Source organism: Penicillium griseofulvum (genome assembly GCF_001561935.1).
Source record: "Penicillium griseofulvum strain PG3 chromosome Unknown contig_89, whole genome shotgun sequence".
In the NCBI taxonomy this organism is placed as follows: domain Eukaryota; kingdom Fungi; phylum Ascomycota; class Eurotiomycetes; order Eurotiales; family Aspergillaceae; genus Penicillium; species Penicillium griseofulvum.
The window spans coordinates 870-20,299 of record NW_024467478.1 but is presented as its reverse complement, the minus strand read 5'-3'; the positions used below and the strand labels follow the sequence as shown (position 1 = coordinate 20,299).

Below are 19,430 nucleotides of genomic sequence, written 5' to 3'. Positions count from 1 at the left end.
TTCGTTTACTCGATGACATTATGCCAATTTCAAAAATGCCTCTCTGTCAACCACTTCGTATTTATATATTGGTTCATCTTTTCGAAGTAGCCGCTAGGCCCTAAATGGGCAAGCGGATAAACCGTGAGAAGCCATATGTATGACATCGATTATGCTATGTGATGTATTCGAAGCATATTTTAGTTTAGGAAGAAATATGTATATTGCCTGACTTCCAATCCAAGCGTTTAGCATAAATATCACTTAATATATACATTTCAAGAAGGTAAAGAAATCCGTGAAAGGTGTGTGCAACCGGTGGACACTAATTTGCGCAGAAAATGCGACGCCCATCGGGAAAATGCTCTTCATGGGCATTATCCAATGGACCAAGGTGTCTTGATGGTCTTGAATTTTTCATGTTGCTTTTCGGGGGAAGGGAGCTGGGTTCAGCCTCGCCATGCGTTTTCACCAAGAAGTACGCCCTGATCCTGATTTGGGTGCAGCTGGTTCGTATTCCACAGTCACATCATCTTTGCGGTGGATATGTCCCAGAGCGTGGCTATTGGTCCCGTTGCTATTGGCGGGAAGGATGCTTTCTTGACTTTCTCGGTCGATGTTGGTGAATCCGAGCTCGTCGTGTGTCTTTGACTGTTGCCTGGAGCGATTGTATGAGGAGGGGAAATTGCTGCTTCCTTTGAATTGATCGCTCTTTCCTTGGCTGTAGGAGGGTGACACTCTTTTGCCGAGAATAATTTCGAGGAGTGGTTGTAAAGTGGGAATACACGATGCTATAACGACGACGTCGGCCTCAATACTAAGAGAAAAGAAAGGGTTAGATCGTGTAACAATAAGATGATGGGAGATGCTTACTTGGTCCACATGACAAGGTCGGCAGTACCGTCTTTTTGTCTTGGTTAGTCTTTTTATTGTACCTAGGGAGATGGGGATAATAGAAAGACTCACATGTATAGTCTTTTTTGTCGGCGAGTCCGTGAAGTTGGGTACACTTGACAATCGCCATTGCAGAAGCACTTTATCGTCACTTCAATTAGCTTCTGAGTATGATATGGGTCAGAGAAGTATTGACTTACATTGCACCAAGCCCCAAAGCAGCACATAACGCAATTCTCTTTCGTAGAGACATATGGAGCTTGAGCAAGACGGTGGTCGGATAAATGGCCAGAGTCAAGTCAACAACGGCGGAGATGGCTAGAGGTTGGGAGTTAATTGCGAAAAGGCACGGATGTTTCAAAAGGAAGAGACCTACCTCCAGTGAAGATAGCATAGTTAATGAGCATTGTTGTACTCTTGCAGGTGGCGCCTGCTGCCATAAGTCTGGGCGTCCACAGTGCCTCTGCCGGATCGCACATTGTGAAGAGGATCAGAATGCAGATAATGGACACTACAGCCGCAGTTCCAACCATCGTCCATAGTATAGCCTTATGGATTGCCTTGGGGTTCAAGATCCGGGTCAACATTGAGGTCACGGCGATCTTGGGAATAGTGAAGGAGAGGATCCCAAACAAAAAGCTAACTGTATTGAGCAGAATGGCTTTCTCCAGGTTTTCCGTAGTCAAGTACATAGCATGTTTCCCAAAGCCCAAGCTCACGCCTACTGTAGAGATTGCGCAGTATGCAAGTCCCATGATCTAGCATACAAGCTCTAGTTAGATTCAAATAGAGAAGAAAGAGCTCGAGGTCTCTCACCATGGAAACGACAATCAAATAATCGTCCATACCAAAGTTTCGCAGCACCCTAAGTCGAATGTAGATCCTAGCTATGACCATGAGGGTTGTTATTCCAGTCAAGGTCCATAGCACAGCTAGAATCTTAGGACCCTTGTCATCATGAAGATTTTCGGCGGTTACCGCCATTATGTTAAGTTTAATGCAGGAAAAGCGAGAAAAGGCGAGGAAGTGCAACCCATCAGTTTATATGAATCTTTTCGGAAAAGGGCCTAGTAAAATAACACTAGTACATAAGGATTTTCATGAAATGCATAGATGCAGGGGCAACATTGGTTTAAGTGTGCCGTTATTCGACCAGCTATTCCTGGAAGTCCATTACACAAGGAAATCCTTGGAGTTGTTAGCTGTGCCGATCTCTCTCTATTTAGGAAGGCCGCAGTGTTCATCTTTTGCAGACACAATGCTACTGTTCGGCATGCAATTTCCGGGACTAAGCTTCCCTACACTATTATCTACTTTTAGTTAGACAGGGGTATGAAATGAAGCGCACTAGTCAGTTAGCAAATGTCGCTAGAGAATAGCAGACGTCTTTGATCATCCTTCATGTCGGCTCAGTGCCCGGGCCTACATTGTAAATAGTCCTAGAGCTAATACTGCCTTGACATCGAATACCCTGATTGGTCTAGACATCTGCCCGACATGGTCTTAAAAAAAAATTGAATCATGCAGTCTAGGTCATGGCTAAAATCCAGATCATATGTTGTAGGAACTGAAACCGTCCGGCGATAATCCTGCTTAGGTTTACTAGTCCCAGAAAACTAGCCCAAATACGCAGACTAGTTCGCCTGGATCTTCCCCGAAACCTGGGATTGAATTAGATTAAGGTACAAAATACATCATCGTACGATGTACATTCAATACTCTATATTCTCTAGCAAAATGTATTGAATGCGCCAAAAATGCGCCACTGTCCCGTTACCCCGTTGTGCGGGATTTGGTGTGGAGATCAATATATTTCGTCCCACTCAGCCGGGCCTGTCAGGGACCTAAGCCCCTTTGATAAACCTGCTTTGTCGTATACATTTATGCATTTGGGATAGAAATATAAAAATATACACATGGGTTTCGCACGATAGGGGATCTGAAGCTTGCCCAATTCGGATTATATACTTCACATACCTACATTGTCTGCAGTAGAGAGAGATAATAACTTCGTCCCTCAAGGCATCTGATGGACCCATCCGGGGAATCGGGAAGACTCAAGCCTAATTTTAATTTGCCGAATATTCTTGGCGTCGAACAAGCCGTTAGACAATCTACAAGTTTATTACCAAAATAGGAATGACATGCAACTACCGCGCTCCACATTCTTTCGCCCCCAACTTTCGGCAGTAGAAGGAGCCTGCATGATACTCCGTACTCCGTATAAAGCAAATGAATTCTGGTCGATCTTCAGGGTGGATCCGCATCGCACCCGGCTCAACGGTTTGCTCAGGGGCCTTTATTCAACGAAAAGGAGACATGAAATGCATGGCTATTTCAAGGAAAAGGACAATCAATGTAGTACTGAGTAGATTATTTAAAGACCCCTGAAGTACTTTTGATTTGCACATCTCTTCACGTTCTTCCATACACTTTCACGCTTATTTATATCATACAATCCACGATGACCCCGGATGTCGCAAGCCTTGCATTGAGTGAGACCACCCACACTAACGGGGATTTGCACAACGACACAAATGCAAATGGAGATTGCCAAAACAACGGAGAGCTCCAGGATGCCTTCGTCGATAGTGTAGCGACTTCCGCTAACACACCCGAACTGGTGCCTGGCCTGGTCGATCAAGTTGCTTCTCTTGGCAAAGTTGCCAACCTGCAAGACCACACCGATCGATCAACACTTTTGGAAGCCGCTCGATCCCTGGTCTATTCACTTGAAACCCCACGCGAGGCTATGATCAGATACTGTTGGTCCCAGGTAAGTTACCATGCTTCTAAATCTTCACATTATGTCATTGACGGTACCTAATATTGACTTTCATAGGCTACTCTTTATGCTGCCTTGGAGACTGGTGTTGATCTGGGAATTTTCGCTATTCTGTCTAAGGATGAGAGACCCAAGTCTGCTGCCGAGATGGCCAAAGCCACAGGTGCTGACCCAGTCCTTCTTGGTATGTGACTTAAAACCACACCCTGTGCCTTGTCGGTACACTAGCTAACCATCTGTATAATTAGCTCGTATCCTGAAGCACTTGTGCGCAATGGGAGTCATTCTTGAAACTGGCCCTAATGAATACCGTCGCACCGGAATTTCCATTTCGTTGAGCTTGCAACGATACAACGATGCATACCCTTGCATGTAAGTCCAAACCCGTGGACATGGAATCCAAAAGTATAACATTAACCCATTGGTCAGGACTAACTGCATTACCTCCGGTGTGCTTGCTCTGCCCGCCCAGCTCAAGAAGGACGGTTATGTCAACCCAGCCAACGGCAAGGAGTGCGCCTTCCAGCGCGGATTCCGAACCGACCTTCACTTCTTCGAGTTCATGAAGGAGAACCCAGAAGCTGCTAGCCAGTTTAACAACCATATGTCCGTCTACCACCAAGGACGTCCTAGCTGGATGGATGCTGGATTCTACGACGTGCCCAGCCTGTTCTCCAATGTCGCACAGGATGATGTTCTCCTGGTCGATGTTGGAGGTAGCATAGGCCACGATCTCTCAGAGTTCAGACGCAAGTGGTCTGATGCCCCTGGGCGCTTGGTACTCCAGGATCTTCCCGACGTGATTGCTCAAGCCAAGACAGGGCAACTGCACCCATCTATTGAGGTCATGGAGCATGACTTTTTCACTGAGCAGCCTATCAAGGGTATGTTTTCTCTTTTAAAACACTCTGCCAAGTCAGATCAAAGCTAACCCTTTTCTTCTATAGGTGCTCGCGCTTACTATATGCACTCTGTCCTCCACGATTGGACTGATGATAACTGCCGCAAGATCTTGAAGGGTCTTGTGGATGTTATGAAGCGCGGACACAGCAAGGTGCTTATTAACGAGAATGTCATCCCTGACACAAACGCATACTGGGAAACAACTAGTCTTGATCTTATCATGATGGCCGATTTTGCTTCGACTGAGCGGACTGAAGCCCACTGGCATCAACTGGTTGGATCCGCTGGGCTGAAGATCACCAAGATCTGGACTGCCCAGAGAGGAGTGGAGAGTCTTATCGAGTGTGAATTGGCATAGACGTGGGAGGTCTGATACTCAGAAACATATAAACTAGAATGTACATAGAGTGTTTAATTAAATTAATATGGATTAGTGCCACAACAGACAATTTTGTACAGAGTAGAGAGTATTGGCTATGTGATATAAACACTTCAAATACCAGGCTGTGCCACGACTGGCTCTGCTACCACTAACGTATTCGCTTCCATGGATGCTTGACTTGGTATACTGATATTTATATGATCAGGAGCCATATCATCGGCACCTGGTTCATCTTGCGCATCTTGATCCCGCTTCACGACCACATGAAGTCTCGCCTTCCCACCTGAAAGCCTATCAAAAAGCTGCTTCACAGTACCATCAAACCCCTCCTTCAATCCCGATACTTCCCCTTCATACTCCGTATTTTCTTTGCAAAGAAGAAACCATCTGACCATTCCTGAGGTGAATCCGGCACCCAACATCCCCCTCACAGATCAATAGTTAATAATCCATTCCAGCATGACTGTAAAAATTAAAGAGTTCTCTATATGTTTAAACCATGCCAATTAGCTCAGTAAAAGCTTTGAAATAGTCCTTCGTAAGCGCTTTTGTAAACCCATCCACACATTCCTCTTGGTTTTAACTCGACGAAGCGCATATGACCCTGGGCAACTGCGTCGTTGACAAAGAAGTATTCGCAAAGTCAGCCATCTGTTCGCCGATTTGCCGCATTTTTGGGAAACAATAGCTGCGAGTTGATATTACCTCTCAGTCACATCATACTTCGGAAGCTATGGAGACCCTGCAACTCTGTTCAACCACATTTTATCGCGACAATGCTGACCCAATGCACACCGTTCCGCGCCAATTGTAGAGTTGGCGGTGATCTTTTGCTTTCTCGTGGACCCGGCCCCCTCGGCAGACTTTCTATCCTGCCTATCGGCGTGAGAAGCATCGGTACATGCTTTGGATAGTAACTCGTCAGTCTTACTAAAGGCTAGGCTAAAACCAGGGTTGTGACGAAGATATTTGACAACATGGTACATTGCTTCAAGGTCATCGAATGAAGACGTGGCGAGCCCGTGCTGCAGCCTTCTAACGGCAGGATAGTTCCCATAGGCCTGCTGGACTTGATGATCACAGCCTAGGCCCGTGGCTTTGTTGACTCTGCAAAAGCCTTTATAATATATAGTATAACACAGTAGCTACCGGTCTCCTCTCGGTTTGCTACTGCTGGGTGTATGAGAGATGATGAAGGAAGAGAGATCTGTATTCTAGAAGCTATGAAGGAACGGGACATTTATATCCCTGTCAAACAGCAAACAAAGCAAGCTAGCAAACAGTGTACCGAACGGCAGGGTTGATATCACAACACTACGGAAAGCAATGAACTTCCAAGGTTTGTCCGGTCTCGATCAATCAATTCTTTTTACCCCTGCCGCCGGGACCGCTTGCGGCTAGATGAGGAGAGGGCATCGGGATTAGTTAGGGAATGTAGTCCAGGAGTGGCAGATGGTGCATGCATATCATCATTGAGACGTTTCAAGTCACATTCCACCTGAGCTCTTGTCTTGTGCACCACAAACTTAATGAAATTTTGTAACCACCGCGACATCACGTTCCACACCCCATGGTCTATCCCCTCAGTGGCAAAGGACTTCAAGAGATGCGAGTAATAAAACAGACCATTGGACTGTTCCATAGTCCAATGGGCAGAGATGGTAATGATATGTCGAGTGATAGTTGCCGAAAGAACTCGAAACACGCCGTCGAAAGACTATTCCGTGCACTCGTCACCCTGAGCCTGGGATGATAAGCCACGTAGGTGGCGGAGCATGTTGGCGGCGTTATTGCGGTTTTTTATGCGGGCAAGAATAGTGGGATAAGCGACCTTGTTATGACTTTTCAGTAGACTTCTCAGAAACTATTCTATTTATATAGGTCGACAGCCAAAAAAAAATAGCCGTAAAAAAACACTGTAAAAAAGACCTTTCCAAGTATAACCTTTGATGATGACTATCAATCGTTTTGAGGATCTTGCCTTAGGTACCACGGATTGCAACCTCGACACCATATCAGATTTCAGTAATGTCCTAGAAATATATAAAATCTGGTGTTCAATATCGTGATCTTTATATATTCTCCTCTTGAGAATACTTTCACTCATGGCCCTACATGATGTTGATCGACTATGGATCCATTCATGGATGCCCAGATTCAAGTATTCATAAGCAATGTGAAAGACTTGAGAAGTGAAAATCCCTGACATTCAATCTATGGAGGACCAGGGTCTTTATACCCTGCTAGCAAATAGCAAATAGCTCAGTCTGAAGGCAAACACTGCCACATGGGATGAAGCTGGATAACACATATTCTTAGTCATCTCCATACCACGTGCGCGCTATATACTTGTGATCAGAATAACCCTAACAAATAAACTACGAAACAGCGCCTATGATTGCTTAATACGTACACAGCATTTTGGTTCATTTCACATTATAGATATATCGACATGGTCATCTAAAAATTTCTATTAAATCATGTAGAAAGATGATGAAGCAGCGGTGTAACTTCTCTAAGCACTTTCGATCAAACTCTGCTCAAACATCTAACATATTCTAAGTTATTGTTTTGCTGTGTAGTTGATCATGTCCCCCCCCAAAAGACCTACACTCTTCGACCAGAAAAGTTATACAGTATCTTTAAGACCCCTCCAGAGATAATACCTTCAACGCCTATCTGACGATCGAGCGGCCGTTATTCAAAGGTGGACCTCGGGAGCAGGGAGGAAGAGTTGACCAATGGCAACAAAGTCCTTAATTGCTGTAAAAAAAATCTGAATTGGACACACACTGGCCTTTAGGAACCATCCACGTTATCCTGCAAACCGATAACTCTACTGAAATATGGCACCAAAGAAAGGAGTCGAGGCGCCGACAAACAATGTCGTCGCCTTCGGGCGCGTCAAGTCCAACCTCAAGATGGGTTGTGTTGGCTTGCCGAACGTGGGCAAGAGTTCTCTGTTCAACCTGATGACAGAGCAGAGCGCTGCAGCAGAAAATTACCCCTTCTGCACCATCGAGCCAAATGAGGCGCGCTGCAGTGTTCCTGATCCGAGATACGTATGTTCTTCCCCTCCAATCTCTGTGTGGGTATTCTCACGTGATGGATCTTACCCTTTCCGGGAGGCTGTAACTAATGGAGTACAACATATAGGACTTCCTGTGCAAGGTCTGGAACCCACCGAGTAAATACCCGGCGTATTTGCAGGTTACCGATATTGCGGGATTAATCAAGGGTGCGAGTGAGGGAGCTGGCTTGGGAAATGCTTTCTTGAGTCATATTCAGGCTGTGGATGGCATGTACCACGTTGTCCGGTGCGTTTGTTGTGGAAACTCGAGAATAAAAGCAGCTACTTACTATTTAATAGCGCATTCGATAACGATGAAGTCCTGCATGTGGATGACTCCGTTGATCCTGTCCGTGATTTAGGTAAGTGTTTATTCTTTAACGCAGGATAAATAGACGCTAAAGCTACGATACAGATACAATCCAGAGCGAGTTGTGTAAGAAGGATTTGGACATTCTTGCCAAAGCTAAGGTTGCTGAGGAGGCAATTGTGCGGAAGGCTGGAGGAAAATTCAAGATGCTGCCGCTGTTCGACGAGACGACTGCTAAGATTAAGGCGCTCTTGGAACAGGATAAGCCTGTTAGAGACGGAGAGTGGACCACTCCGGAAATCGAGTTGATCAACGAGAAGGTTTGTCTAGGACTCCATAATACTCAAGATACAATACTGACAATACCAAGTTGCGCCTTATCACTACCAAGCCGGTGATCTACCTCATCAACCTTACAATGAAAGACTACCTCCGCCAGAAATGCAAGTACCTGCCCAAGATCGCGGAGTGGGTTAAGGCCCACGGCGGCCAAGGCACAGATATTATCCCCTTCTCCGTCGAGTTTGAGGAGAAGCTGTGGTCCCTCAGGGATGACAAGCCAGCTCTAGATGCCTTCATGGCCGACGTTAAGGTCCAGAGCCGCTTGGGAAAGATTACTACCGAAGGTATGTGATATCCCCGAAATTCTCCTTGTGGATCCTATACTAACAGTCATGGCAGGTTTCACTAAGCTGGGACTGCAGTATTACTTTACTGCCGGCGAGAAGGAGATCCGCTGCTGGCCGATCAAGCAGGGAACACTGGCTCCACAAGCAGCTGGTGTCATTCACGGCGACTTTGAGCGCGGTTTCATCAAGGCCGAAGTTGTTGCGTACCAGGATTTCCATGACCTCTGCAACGGCGAGAAGTCGATGGCGCCTATCAAGTCAGCCGGTAAGTATAGACAGGAGGGCAAGTCTTACGTCGTGCAGGATGGCGATATTATTCACTTCCAGTTCAATGTTGCACCCCCAAAGAAGAAGTAGAGACGTTTCGGAAAAGTCATTGTGTTACCGTCGTTGTGAGGTCCCTGGCTCTTTCGCTTTCCAGAGCCCTCGCCTGGTGTCATTTTGATAAGGGACGGATCGAGAAGTTATTTTTCGACGTCGAACAGTATCTTTGAGCATCTCCCCGGTGAAATTCTCTCCATTTTGTTATGGGGCAGGATAACGAAGCGGGTCAAGAACGGGTGAAGCGATATATGACTTTGCTTCGAGGCATTTTTGATTGACCGGATGGTTCCGATAATCGCCATGTCTCTTGGTGAAACGAATGCTGACTCTCGGCATCACTGAGTAAGTAAACAAATGGTCCGCTATTCTTCAAACTCATAGTGATGGTATATGATGTTTGGCATTCATTCATATGAATTGCCAGCATGGCAAAGCTTGACCGGCTTACAATGTTCTCTTCGTAAATTATTGGAAGTTCCAGCATTGTATGATCTCGCGCCGAGAAGGGTATTATGGAAGGAAAGACGCTTTCTAATGTAGTAAGCGGGGATTTTCTCATAACCCTTCTCACCATAGAATAGTTCTCGGTATACTCATGCTTGCGTGAAGTTTCTCTCGGATCTTTTCTTGGACAAGAAGATAGCTCTTGAGTATGGGAAAGTCAGTCGACGGTCAATTTAAACTCAAACGGCGAATAAATACTAACCTTCGGGCAGTTATTTGGCCAATTATTCCTACTGGGTGCTTGCTGATCCTTCTCCCTGGATACTAGCCTGGGAATATTTCGGATAATATGATATGAAGATTGTCAAAGATAACATGCTCATTCGAAAAGTGCTATTATAGATAGTGTGCATTCGAATAGAATAATAATAACCTACTTTTATACATGAACACAGTGCTGGCTTCATGTACTTGGGATATGATAATTGCAATGGCACAGATCTATATATTCAGGGTCTAATCTCAACATTGGAACCATCGGCTGAAACCGGGACCGGGACGGCAAGAGCTCCCGGTTCGTTTAAACAAATTTACTGGGCTTTTTTTCTTTCTCTTTTATTTAATTCTCTGTTTAATTCCTTCGTGACGTCGACGGGATTTCGAAATCCCATTCCCTGTGGAAAAGAAGGGGATGCACAGAAAATTCATGGCATATGGACGATATCGTCCTTCCCGGGCAGACGGGCAGATGGGCAGATGGGCCTCGGTCTCGGGGGATTTGACCTGTGTTGCGTCCCCCGCATCTACTTTTCGTTCAACTTTCATTTTTTTCACCTCTTTCTTTTGACTGATGCTGGTGTTCTCTTTGAAGAGGACCATTCTATTTGCAATGCATAGAAATCGAAGCAGTTATGCATTAGCTTGCATATGCATATGCGAGACGAAGCGACAAGCGCGAACTCTTTCGATCAAGCATACAAGGACTCAGGCACAAAATACCAATGTCATATCTATTCATTTTGAATTGTCTAGTCTTTACTAACCCACTAACATGACCGGAAAGCATCAAATTCGTTTCATTTACATGAGCAATGCATTAACCTTCCAGTGTATGGTCCAGACCACACAACGCAGAGCAAACTTGGCTTCGAAAGCAAAAAAAAAGGCCAGAACAAAGAAGGAAAAAAAATAAGGTATGTATCCCATCCGCACACCGGCGGTAAACTAAAGCACAATGGATCATCACCATAAGCTTACCATCTGATTACAGAAAGTTTACTCCATGGCCAGACCGAGGTTCTCCTCAGCAGGAACCACACGAACGGTGTTGGTGTGGCCCATACCGCCGCGCCATCCCTGGACACAGACGATAGGGTCGCCCTTGTTGATGATGCCGAGCTTGAGGCCGTGGTTGATACCCCACTTGAGGCGACGGTCAACATCCTCCTGCCAGATCTTGACGTTGAAGTCAGGCTTGGACTCGGGGAAGTAGAACGGCCACACACCGCGGTACAGGTGGGAGTACTGGGAATTGTTGTCAGCAAAGAACAAGATTCGAACGATCGGATTGCGCTTACCCGGGCAGCGGTCTCGTTGCGAGTGACCATCAGGATGGGGCAGACGGGACGGTACTTCGACACAAGGCGAGCGGTTTTACCACTATTAACTTGTTAGTATCATCGTTACACAAACGATAAGAGCTCTGTTGCGTTACATACCTGGTGGTCAGGACGATGATGGCACCGGCGTTGAGCTCAAGACTGGCGCTGACAGCAGCCATGGCAATGGACTCAGAGGTGTCAGTAGGGCGAGGGGCGAGGTTGCGCAGCTCGTCAAAGACGTTGAAGTGAGGAATGGCAACCTCGGCGAGCAAGCAGGTCTCGGACATCATCTTAACGGCCTCGCAAGGGTAGTTACCCTTGGCGGTCTCACCAGACAGCATGACACAGTCGGCACCGTCGAGGACGGCGTTGGCAACATCGGAAACCTCAGCACGAGTGGGGCGGGGGTTGTATGTCATGGACTCCAGCATCTGGGTGGCACAGATAACGGGCTTGCCCTTGATGTTGCACTTGGCGATCATCATCTTCTGGGCAAGGAAAACCTTGGGGGCAGGGATCTCGATACCGAGATCACCACGGGCGACCATAACACCGTCGGTCTCCTCCAGAATCTCATCGAAGTTGTTGACACCCTGCTGGTTCTCAATCTTGGCGATGATCTGGATCTCCTTACCCTCCTCGCCGAGGATGGAACGGATGTGCTTGATGTCGCTGCCGCGACGAATAAATGAGGCAAAGACCATGTCGACCTTGTTCTTGACACCGAATTGCAAATCGGCAATATCCTTCTCCGAGAGAGCGGGAAGGTCTACGTCGGTGCCGGGCAGGTTGACACCCTTGCGGGACGAGATGTTACCGTTGTTAAGGCACTTGACCTTAAGGGTCTGCGCATCAACAACCTCAAGAACCTCGAAGGACAGAATGCCATCATCAACATAGATGAGCTTGCCAGGAGTGATCACGTTGGTGATGTTCTTGTAGTCAAGGTACCTGTCATGAACACACTTGTCAGTCCACGTCACAAGCCAAGCTCGTCGAGCCACGCAAATACATTGCGCGCATGTCGGTTGGAAGAATTCATTCTTCGGCAATGGGAATGATCTTACATGTTCTTATCATCGGAAGCAGTGGCGTATGCCTCATCAGTAGTGATGTTGAGCACGGTGCCCGCAGCGATGGGGTAGTCCTTGTCACCGACGGTGTTACCGGTACGGATCTCGGGGCCCTTGGTGTCGAGGGCAATGGCGACAGGGCGACCAGTCTGGATACGGGCGGCCTCGCGAGTGTTGTCAATGACAGATTGGTGGTACTTCAGACAAGTCAGTTAAGGTCTTCATCAGATGTTGGTGGGAGCTGCTGACTTCATATGATCCGTGGGAGAAGTTCATGCGAACAACGTTAAGACCGACTATTGCCATGTCAGTTTTACTACACAACAAAGCTAACCATTTTCATCGGTAATTTTATTGCCATACCTGTGCGGAGAGCATTGATCTTCTCAGCAGAGTTCGTCTTGGGACCTAATCGATTGCATGTTAGTGATCGGGATTTTTCTCCATCGCAAGTTCTCTGAGAGGCTCGACCCCAAAGAGTTGCTTCATGTGTGGTGTGACTTACCAATGGTGCAAATGATGGAGGTACGGCGGAAGTTCTTAGCTGGCACCATCTCGGTGTTGAGCTTGGCGTGCCACTCCAGCTTCATGCGGTTGCTCAGGTGGTCGAGGGAGCTGGTGGCTGCCATTTTGATATGATCAACAATTGTTGAATTAATGTAGAGAAGGTAAGGTAGATCTGATCAATTATCAGAGAGTTATGGTAGAAGAGAAAGGATGAGAGATGGAGGGGAAAGAGAAAACGGATGGGTGAGGGGCGGGAGGGAAAATGTTGGCCGCCGGTGTGAGCATCGGCGGCATCCCAAGACTTTTTTTTTTGTCCGTACTATTGACACTAAACCAAATCTATACCAAATTAACTTGTAATTTCAAATCTGTGATATTTGATTCATCTTTCTTTCATTTTGTCTAGCTACCTAGGTATACTCTCTATTTCACTAAAAGCTGGAGATATCGGCGGTGGAGGGGACATTTTAGGCAGAAAAAAAAATTATACAACTCCAGACTGGGTTGACCGCAAAAAAGCGGAGGGTTGCCCCGTTCTGGTCTACGCGCTGTAGATTGGAGTCCCTTTATCGAATACTATGTAAACGTGACAAATAAAGACACCCAATTGATCAAAGGCCCAGCCCAAAGACCCCAGAGGCGAAAGGGGATTTCGGTGGGATGAGTGAGCTTATCGATAGACCAAATCGGGACTAGTGATGAGGTGGACAACCATGGCCGCCCGGATCCGGCCACAGCCACATAGTGGATTATGTCAGCTCACTTTTCTCCAGCCTCTCCACGGCTCCAGCCACTTATAGAGACGTCATGTGAATTCACACGTGACTGCTTTTTGGGCGGTCTCCAGATAGCTTGGGTCTTCTCTTACTTTTGTCTCTCAAGCTTTTTGGTGACTACCGGTTACTTAATATCCACAGTGTTGACACCCTATACTTGGCATCATGGTAAGAGCTCTTTACTGGTCGATCAGGGCAACCGAGGTCCCCTGAACTTGGAGCATGACTGACTTGGATGTTCGGTGCAATCTAGTTCGGCCGTCTTACCCACTACGCATTTGATGCGGTACTATGTGAGTCCCGGTTCTCTATTGTACATCGGAATACAAACTAACCAGCGCCTTCGGCCTTAGTCTCCGCTTTCCTGGCAGGTGTCAAGCGCTCCACAGGCCTCACGTAAATACACCCTACCCCTCACGATCCTCTTCTTCCCAGCTCCCATTTATTCCGCTTTTTGCTCATTTTGGATCCTATCGCTATATATGGAAAACCGTGGGCTAACTCTGTCTACCTTCGCACACCCCCGTTGGGTCGTGTGTGCGTAGGACCTTCCTAGCCCCAGCCTCAATTCAGACAAGATTACAGACAACAAAGACATCAAGAAATGGGTTGACAGCTACCTTGGTGTTGGCGAATGGATGATGGACCAGTCCGTGGCTGTCATGGGCTCGTCTGCTTGGTTCGAACGACGTCGGTGATTGGCGCCGATATACTCAACTCGGGACGTCGGCGATTTCTTTCTCGCGACTTGACTTTCGGCCATTTGGCGTGTATGACTGCGGGGTTTGGAGTGGGACACTTGGCAATTCACGGGGATGCATAAATCGCCGCGGGACTGAACTGGGGGCACGGATCTGGCCCTTGGTCTCGACGCTTGGCCCTATGGCAATATGATACAATACGAGTACGTACAGGTTGAGTCTGTGTTGTCGACAGCGTGTCTTTTTCAATAACCGGGACACCACAACTACATGCTTCAAGGCTCCAGGGCTAGATTGACGAGTAATGACCAATTATTATCTGCGCCCCAGCCTCCACTTTTGACCGATGCTTTTAAGGTCATGGCGTCTTGACTTTTTTTCGATACCTTTTGTCTTTCTACCTGTTCTATATCATCATACAAATTCAGTCCAGTTTGCCAGGCAATTCTTGGAATGTCCTCCTTGTAGGTATAGACACAGATATGTGACAGAACAAGAATATGTCATGCTGTTGTCTATCTCAAGCTATGTATGATGAAGGTAATGAATGACGAGTCTCCAGAAGAAAAAGAATATTCAGGTGAAAAAGAAACACCGGCAGAGGGTTGCATCTCTTAATCAGAAGCATCAAAAGCTCCTACAACCTCGCAAGGTCGACTCAGAACATGCGGTTCCCACTGTTGACGTCCGTCAGCGTATCAATATAGCGGCAATCTTGGACTGCACATTCAGCCATGGTAATGTATCTTTCTTCAATCTTGCTCCAGTCCCATGTCTTCATGAACTGGATCCCTTTTTCAACTCTTTTCTGGTAGTCCTCCTCGCTCTCCGGGTTCTTACGATGGATCAAAGTAGTCATATCAACCGGTTCATCTTTGAGGATGTAAGCAGAGATAAAGCCCATAAGGTCTTTCTCGACCCGAATTCTGCTAATGTGTCCAACAGGGAGTTGCAGGAGATGACGTATCAAGGAAGACATGTAATGAGGAGGTGTGGGTGTGAGGAGCTTGAACTCGTGGGCAAAACTCGAAGGAACCTCGACGGTGTCCTCAAGAGTGAACCCAACCAGTGACAAAGGGATAAGATGGACACGCATCCCACCCTGGCCATCAAGGTCGTGCATCAGGCATTGAGCTTCCCAGGATTCGGGGTATTTCCAATCTCTCTCGTAGTAGAGAAGGCGGGGCCAGTTGTTTTCGAGCAATAGCTGTGAAGCCAGCAACAACTGTGAATTGGGAACAACCCACTCTACAAGCTATTAAATTACTGTTAAGAAGTTGTTTCAACTGAAGACGTGCAGAGGAAGCCTTCGCCACTTACAAGCAGAGGCTCTGCATATCCACATCGGTATAGCACCTGGGTCCCGTACTCCACGACCGATACAGTGTTTTCAAGAAGTACTTTTAGTGCTTCTTTCATCACAGGGTAGTGAGACTGCTGTGGGGGTAGCACATTGGCAGGCTGTCTATCTAGCGTCTCGTTCTGGCGACTTGGTTCTTCCAATGATTCTAGGCTAGGTTGAGACAGCGATATCGGCTCGATGGCAGGCGAGGCAGGACAGGGGACTGGGTGCTTTTCAATCTCTTCAGTAGTCGGCGCTGCCTCGATAATAGGTGAGGCAACAGGTGGACCTGGGAGCCCTTCGGTCTCTTCGGTCTCCATGATTGATGGGTAATGATGGGAAGCCTTTGGATGGAATGGCAATTGAAGGAATTGGGGAGGGGCGTTGGTTTTCCCCAGGAAGGAGCAAGATAGACTGACTGGAAGTAGCGATGGAGGATGCATGCATACAAAATAACTCTTCTTCAATCTCAAACAACGCTCTTCTCTTCGTCATAAATCCATGTTTTTGATTTTGTTTGTCTTTGTCACTTTCTCTCTTCTCTTCCTCAACAACCGGTACCATGCCTTCTCAAACTGACTTTATCCATTTGGACGCAGCAACAACGACTTTGAAAATTTACACTGTGGCCCCAGCGGACTATTAACAGCGTCGACTGCATTCGTTCTATGAGTGCACTTTCTTGCTTGGTTAACATAGATGGAGTCATCGCTAATCATGTGCCTGCCCTACACCCCTCTATTCTTTTGTTCACAAAACTCTTACCCTAGAAGGAGGCTGATCAGGCAACACGAGCCGCCCGCCATATGAGAACTCGGGACTGACTACCTGGACGTCCAACCCATACTTTAAAGGCTTATGGATAAGAAGTCCCGGCTTGCCGGATATCCCTCATGGTTAGGTAATGCAACTCATCAGCAGGCTGTATAGGGCCGAGCAACGGGCATGACTATACCTCTCGCTTACCATGTTACCGGAGGAGATGTGGGATGCTCAGTTGAAATGACCTCATAGCCCACTAAATACTTAGTTGGACGATTACACTCAGATAGTTCAAGAGCTCGAGAAAATTAGAACAGATTTGCTATTTGATAAAGGACAAACAAACAGCACGTCAACTGGCTAACGACACAGAACTCAAGTTAGGGTCTTTCTATACACCTGTGGATATACCTACGAGGGACGGGGTGACCGGTGCTCATTTACCTTTTGATTCAATTGTTCGTTATTTCTTTATATATACATGTACAAAGCTGACAAGTATGTATGTAGTAGACACGTCCCTCCAAGGAACACACCATCATCGTAAACCGAGAAAGACTACGCAGTTTCGTTGTGGGAGACAACAATTGCTCCATCCTTCTTCTCATCGTGGTAAATCCGCTCCTGTTCACGGTCGTACTCCTCTGCGAATTTCCTTCCGTACAGACCAATCTTGTACCAGGGAAGGTCGAACATCTTGTCGATAGTCTCGAGGCAGCGACCTGCAGCCTCGGGCACAAAGAGCCAAACCCAGAAACCACCAAGAATAGAAATGACACCAAAGAAGTAAAAGGTTCCGTGAGGACCGAGACCTCCATGCTCGAGGAGCATCTCAGGCAGGGAGCGGTTGACAGCGTACTGGCAGATAAAGTGCATGGCCATGGTGATGGAGGAGCAGATACCACGAATACGGAGAGGGAACAGCTCAGAGGACAACAGGTACTGGCCACTGTTCCATCCTAGGGCCCAACCGACACCAGAGATGTAGATGAAGGCAATGGCGGCGGTCGATGCACGGCTCTGCGTCTGGGTGGGGACAAAGTCGGGGTTTTCGGCAATGGGAACGAGGTTGAGGAAAATGGCAATGTAGAACATGGCAATAGTCTGGAGAATAATTCCAATGATGAGAGAGCGCTTACGACCGGCCATGTCGACAAGGAAGAGAGCACAGATGATGGCAGAGACGAATTTGACAACGCCGAAGACGACGGTTGAGAACAGAGACTGCTCCTGGCCAGTGATTCCGACGAGCGTGAACAAATCCGGGGCGTACACGGTAATGGCGGAGCCACCGGACCAGCAAGCCATGTTTTGAGCGAGGTTGGTGAGGAAGAGACGGTACGAGTTTCGTTTGATGCCAAGAATTTCCTTGAACAGGCCTTTCCAGCCCATGCCGAGAGTAGCCTCCATCTCCTCCTGGAAGGCAACGTCCATTTCGGTGATTTCGTTGAGGACGTATGGGTGGTCGGCGGGTAGGCTACGGAGTTTGCAGAGAACCTCGAGGGCTTTCTCTCGCTTGCCCTGTTTGATATAGAAACGAGGGGACTCCAGCTGGAAGAAGGTGAGAATTAGGATGATTCCAGCGAACATGAGATGGAGCGAAGTAGGGACAGCCTATAGGGGAGAATGTGTTAGCCAATTTAACACGACGACGATTGTATTGGCTAGCACTTACCCAACGATTGAAGGTATCTGCCATGTGAATCTGAGCGCCCCAGTTGGCAAAGTAGGCAATCATGATACCACTGGACTTGGTATCAGCATTGGAAAGCCAGTGGGGGAAACGAATAGTATAAACTCACAGGTACACAGCACCAGTGAACATACAAGTGCAGAGACCACGGATGGGAGCGGGAGAAATTTCAGAAAGGTAGATGGGACCGACGACACAAGTCTGTCCAATACCAAGACCAGCAATGAAGCGACCAGCATAGACGGCATCCATGTTACCATTGTTTCCAATAAAAATGGCAATACCGAGGATCCAGAGACAGCAGAGCTGGCGAGTAGCCCAAACACGGCCGATACGATCACAAACGACGAAAGCACTGATATTCGACCATGATTAGAAAATGCTCTCTAGCATTAAGAAGAGGGTAATTCCTTTCATTAGCAAAACTTACAACAGAGCACCGGCGATACTACCGAGCTGAACCATGGAGGAAATAGTACCCTTTAGACTAGCGAGCTCACTTTTACCGAGGTCGTCAATACCGAGAGACAACTTGAAAGCATGAGAGTTGAAGACACCCGTGATGAGACCCTCGTCGACACCACGGGCAGCACCCATGAGACCAAACGCAAAGACGGCGAACCAGAGCTTAATATTAAGTGTCTCCTTGGGCAAACCGCCCGTGTTGAACTTGAAGACGTTGACAACAGCACCACCCGCCATGATGAATGATGTTGTTTGAACAGGTCAATCGTGGATCGAGGCTATGAATCAGTACGAGAGACAATGTGGCAGTGCCGCAAAACTCGAGAGAACGAAGCTCGGACAAAGACGATTGATTCAGTAGAGATCTTTGAGGCTGACAGTAGAAGAGAGAAGACTGTAAGGGGCTGCATTCGAGGGGAAATTTTTATGCAGAGAGCGGGCATGAACGATCTCTTAAATTGGAATATATTGCGCCATGAGGCCTCATACAGGACCCTGCGCCGAGCCTTTGTCTAAACTATCCAATCCACATTCCTAAATTCTCCGATGTTCGGGCAGGAATAAGCGTGTAACTCTAGCTATCCACGAGGGACAGAGTTCGATCGTCCATGTATCAAAGTGTATCGCAGCTCATACCCAGCCCTTACCCCACGCCAAGCACGGGTGGTGGTGGTGGTGGGCCAATGGCCCTCGAAGGTTCACATCAATGGCGCTCTTTGTTGCGCCCAGACCACTCTAATTATCCTTGCAAACTGGGGCAGATGTGACGCATACCTTAATTGCAGACTTC

General features: G+C 47.3%; 6 protein-coding genes across 6 annotated transcripts; 2 read left to right on the top strand and 4 right to left on the bottom strand.

Annotated features, from left to right (window-relative positions):
• Positions 1 to 447: 447 nt before the first annotated feature.
• On the bottom strand, positions 448 to 1,857 carry PGRI_040680 (uncharacterized protein; the record flags this gene model as incomplete). The annotated part of the gene is made up of 6 exons (XM_040791781.1): positions 448 to 796; positions 853 to 883; positions 946 to 1,013; positions 1,074 to 1,191; positions 1,250 to 1,631; positions 1,690 to 1,857. 6 exons carry the CDS (start codon positions 1,855 to 1,857, stop codon positions 448 to 450), a joined length of 1,116 nt encoding a protein of 371 aa, XP_040643691.1.
• Positions 1,858 to 3,337: 1,480 nt separating this feature from the next.
• Positions 3,338 to 4,919, top strand: PGRI_040670 (O-methyltransferase, family 2; the record flags this gene model as incomplete). The annotated part of the gene is made up of 5 exons (XM_040791780.1): positions 3,338 to 3,649; positions 3,716 to 3,842; positions 3,907 to 4,030; positions 4,088 to 4,542; positions 4,606 to 4,919. 5 exons carry the CDS (start codon positions 3,338 to 3,340, stop codon positions 4,917 to 4,919), a joined length of 1,332 nt encoding a protein of 443 aa, XP_040643690.1.
• A 2,870-nt stretch (positions 4,920 to 7,789) lies between these two features.
• On the top strand, positions 7,790 to 9,309 carry PGRI_040660 (YchF/Obg family ATPase; the record flags this gene model as incomplete). The annotated part of the gene is made up of 6 exons (XM_040791779.1): positions 7,790 to 8,005; positions 8,100 to 8,260; positions 8,314 to 8,375; positions 8,429 to 8,643; positions 8,694 to 8,949; positions 9,005 to 9,309. 6 exons carry the CDS (start codon positions 7,790 to 7,792, stop codon positions 9,307 to 9,309), a joined length of 1,215 nt encoding a protein of 404 aa, XP_040643689.1.
• Positions 9,310 to 10,995: 1,686 nt separating this feature from the next.
• Positions 10,996 to 13,023, bottom strand: PGRI_040650 (pyruvate kinase CDC19; the record flags this gene model as incomplete). The annotated part of the gene is made up of 7 exons (XM_040791778.1): positions 10,996 to 11,244; positions 11,298 to 11,379; positions 11,439 to 12,272; positions 12,389 to 12,591; positions 12,644 to 12,690; positions 12,758 to 12,802; positions 12,900 to 13,023. 7 exons carry the CDS (start codon positions 13,021 to 13,023, stop codon positions 10,996 to 10,998), a joined length of 1,584 nt encoding a protein of 527 aa, XP_040643688.1.
• A 2,013-nt stretch (positions 13,024 to 15,036) lies between these two features.
• PGRI_040640 (uncharacterized protein) lies at positions 15,037 to 16,040 on the bottom strand (the record flags this gene model as incomplete). Its single annotated transcript, XM_040791777.1, has 2 exons — positions 15,037 to 15,633; positions 15,699 to 16,040. The coding sequence occupies 2 exons, from the start codon at positions 16,038 to 16,040 to the stop codon at positions 15,037 to 15,039; spliced, it is 939 nt and encodes a 312-aa protein (XP_040643687.1).
• A 1,000-nt stretch (positions 16,041 to 17,040) lies between these two features.
• PGRI_040630 (Major facilitator superfamily domain, general substrate transporter) lies at positions 17,041 to 18,877 on the bottom strand (the record flags this gene model as incomplete). The annotated part of the gene is made up of 4 exons (XM_040791776.1): positions 17,041 to 18,096; positions 18,158 to 18,227; positions 18,285 to 18,530; positions 18,606 to 18,877. The coding sequence occupies 4 exons, from the start codon at positions 18,875 to 18,877 to the stop codon at positions 17,041 to 17,043; spliced, it is 1,644 nt and encodes a 547-aa protein (XP_040643686.1).
• Positions 18,878 to 19,430: the final 553 nt, after the last annotated feature.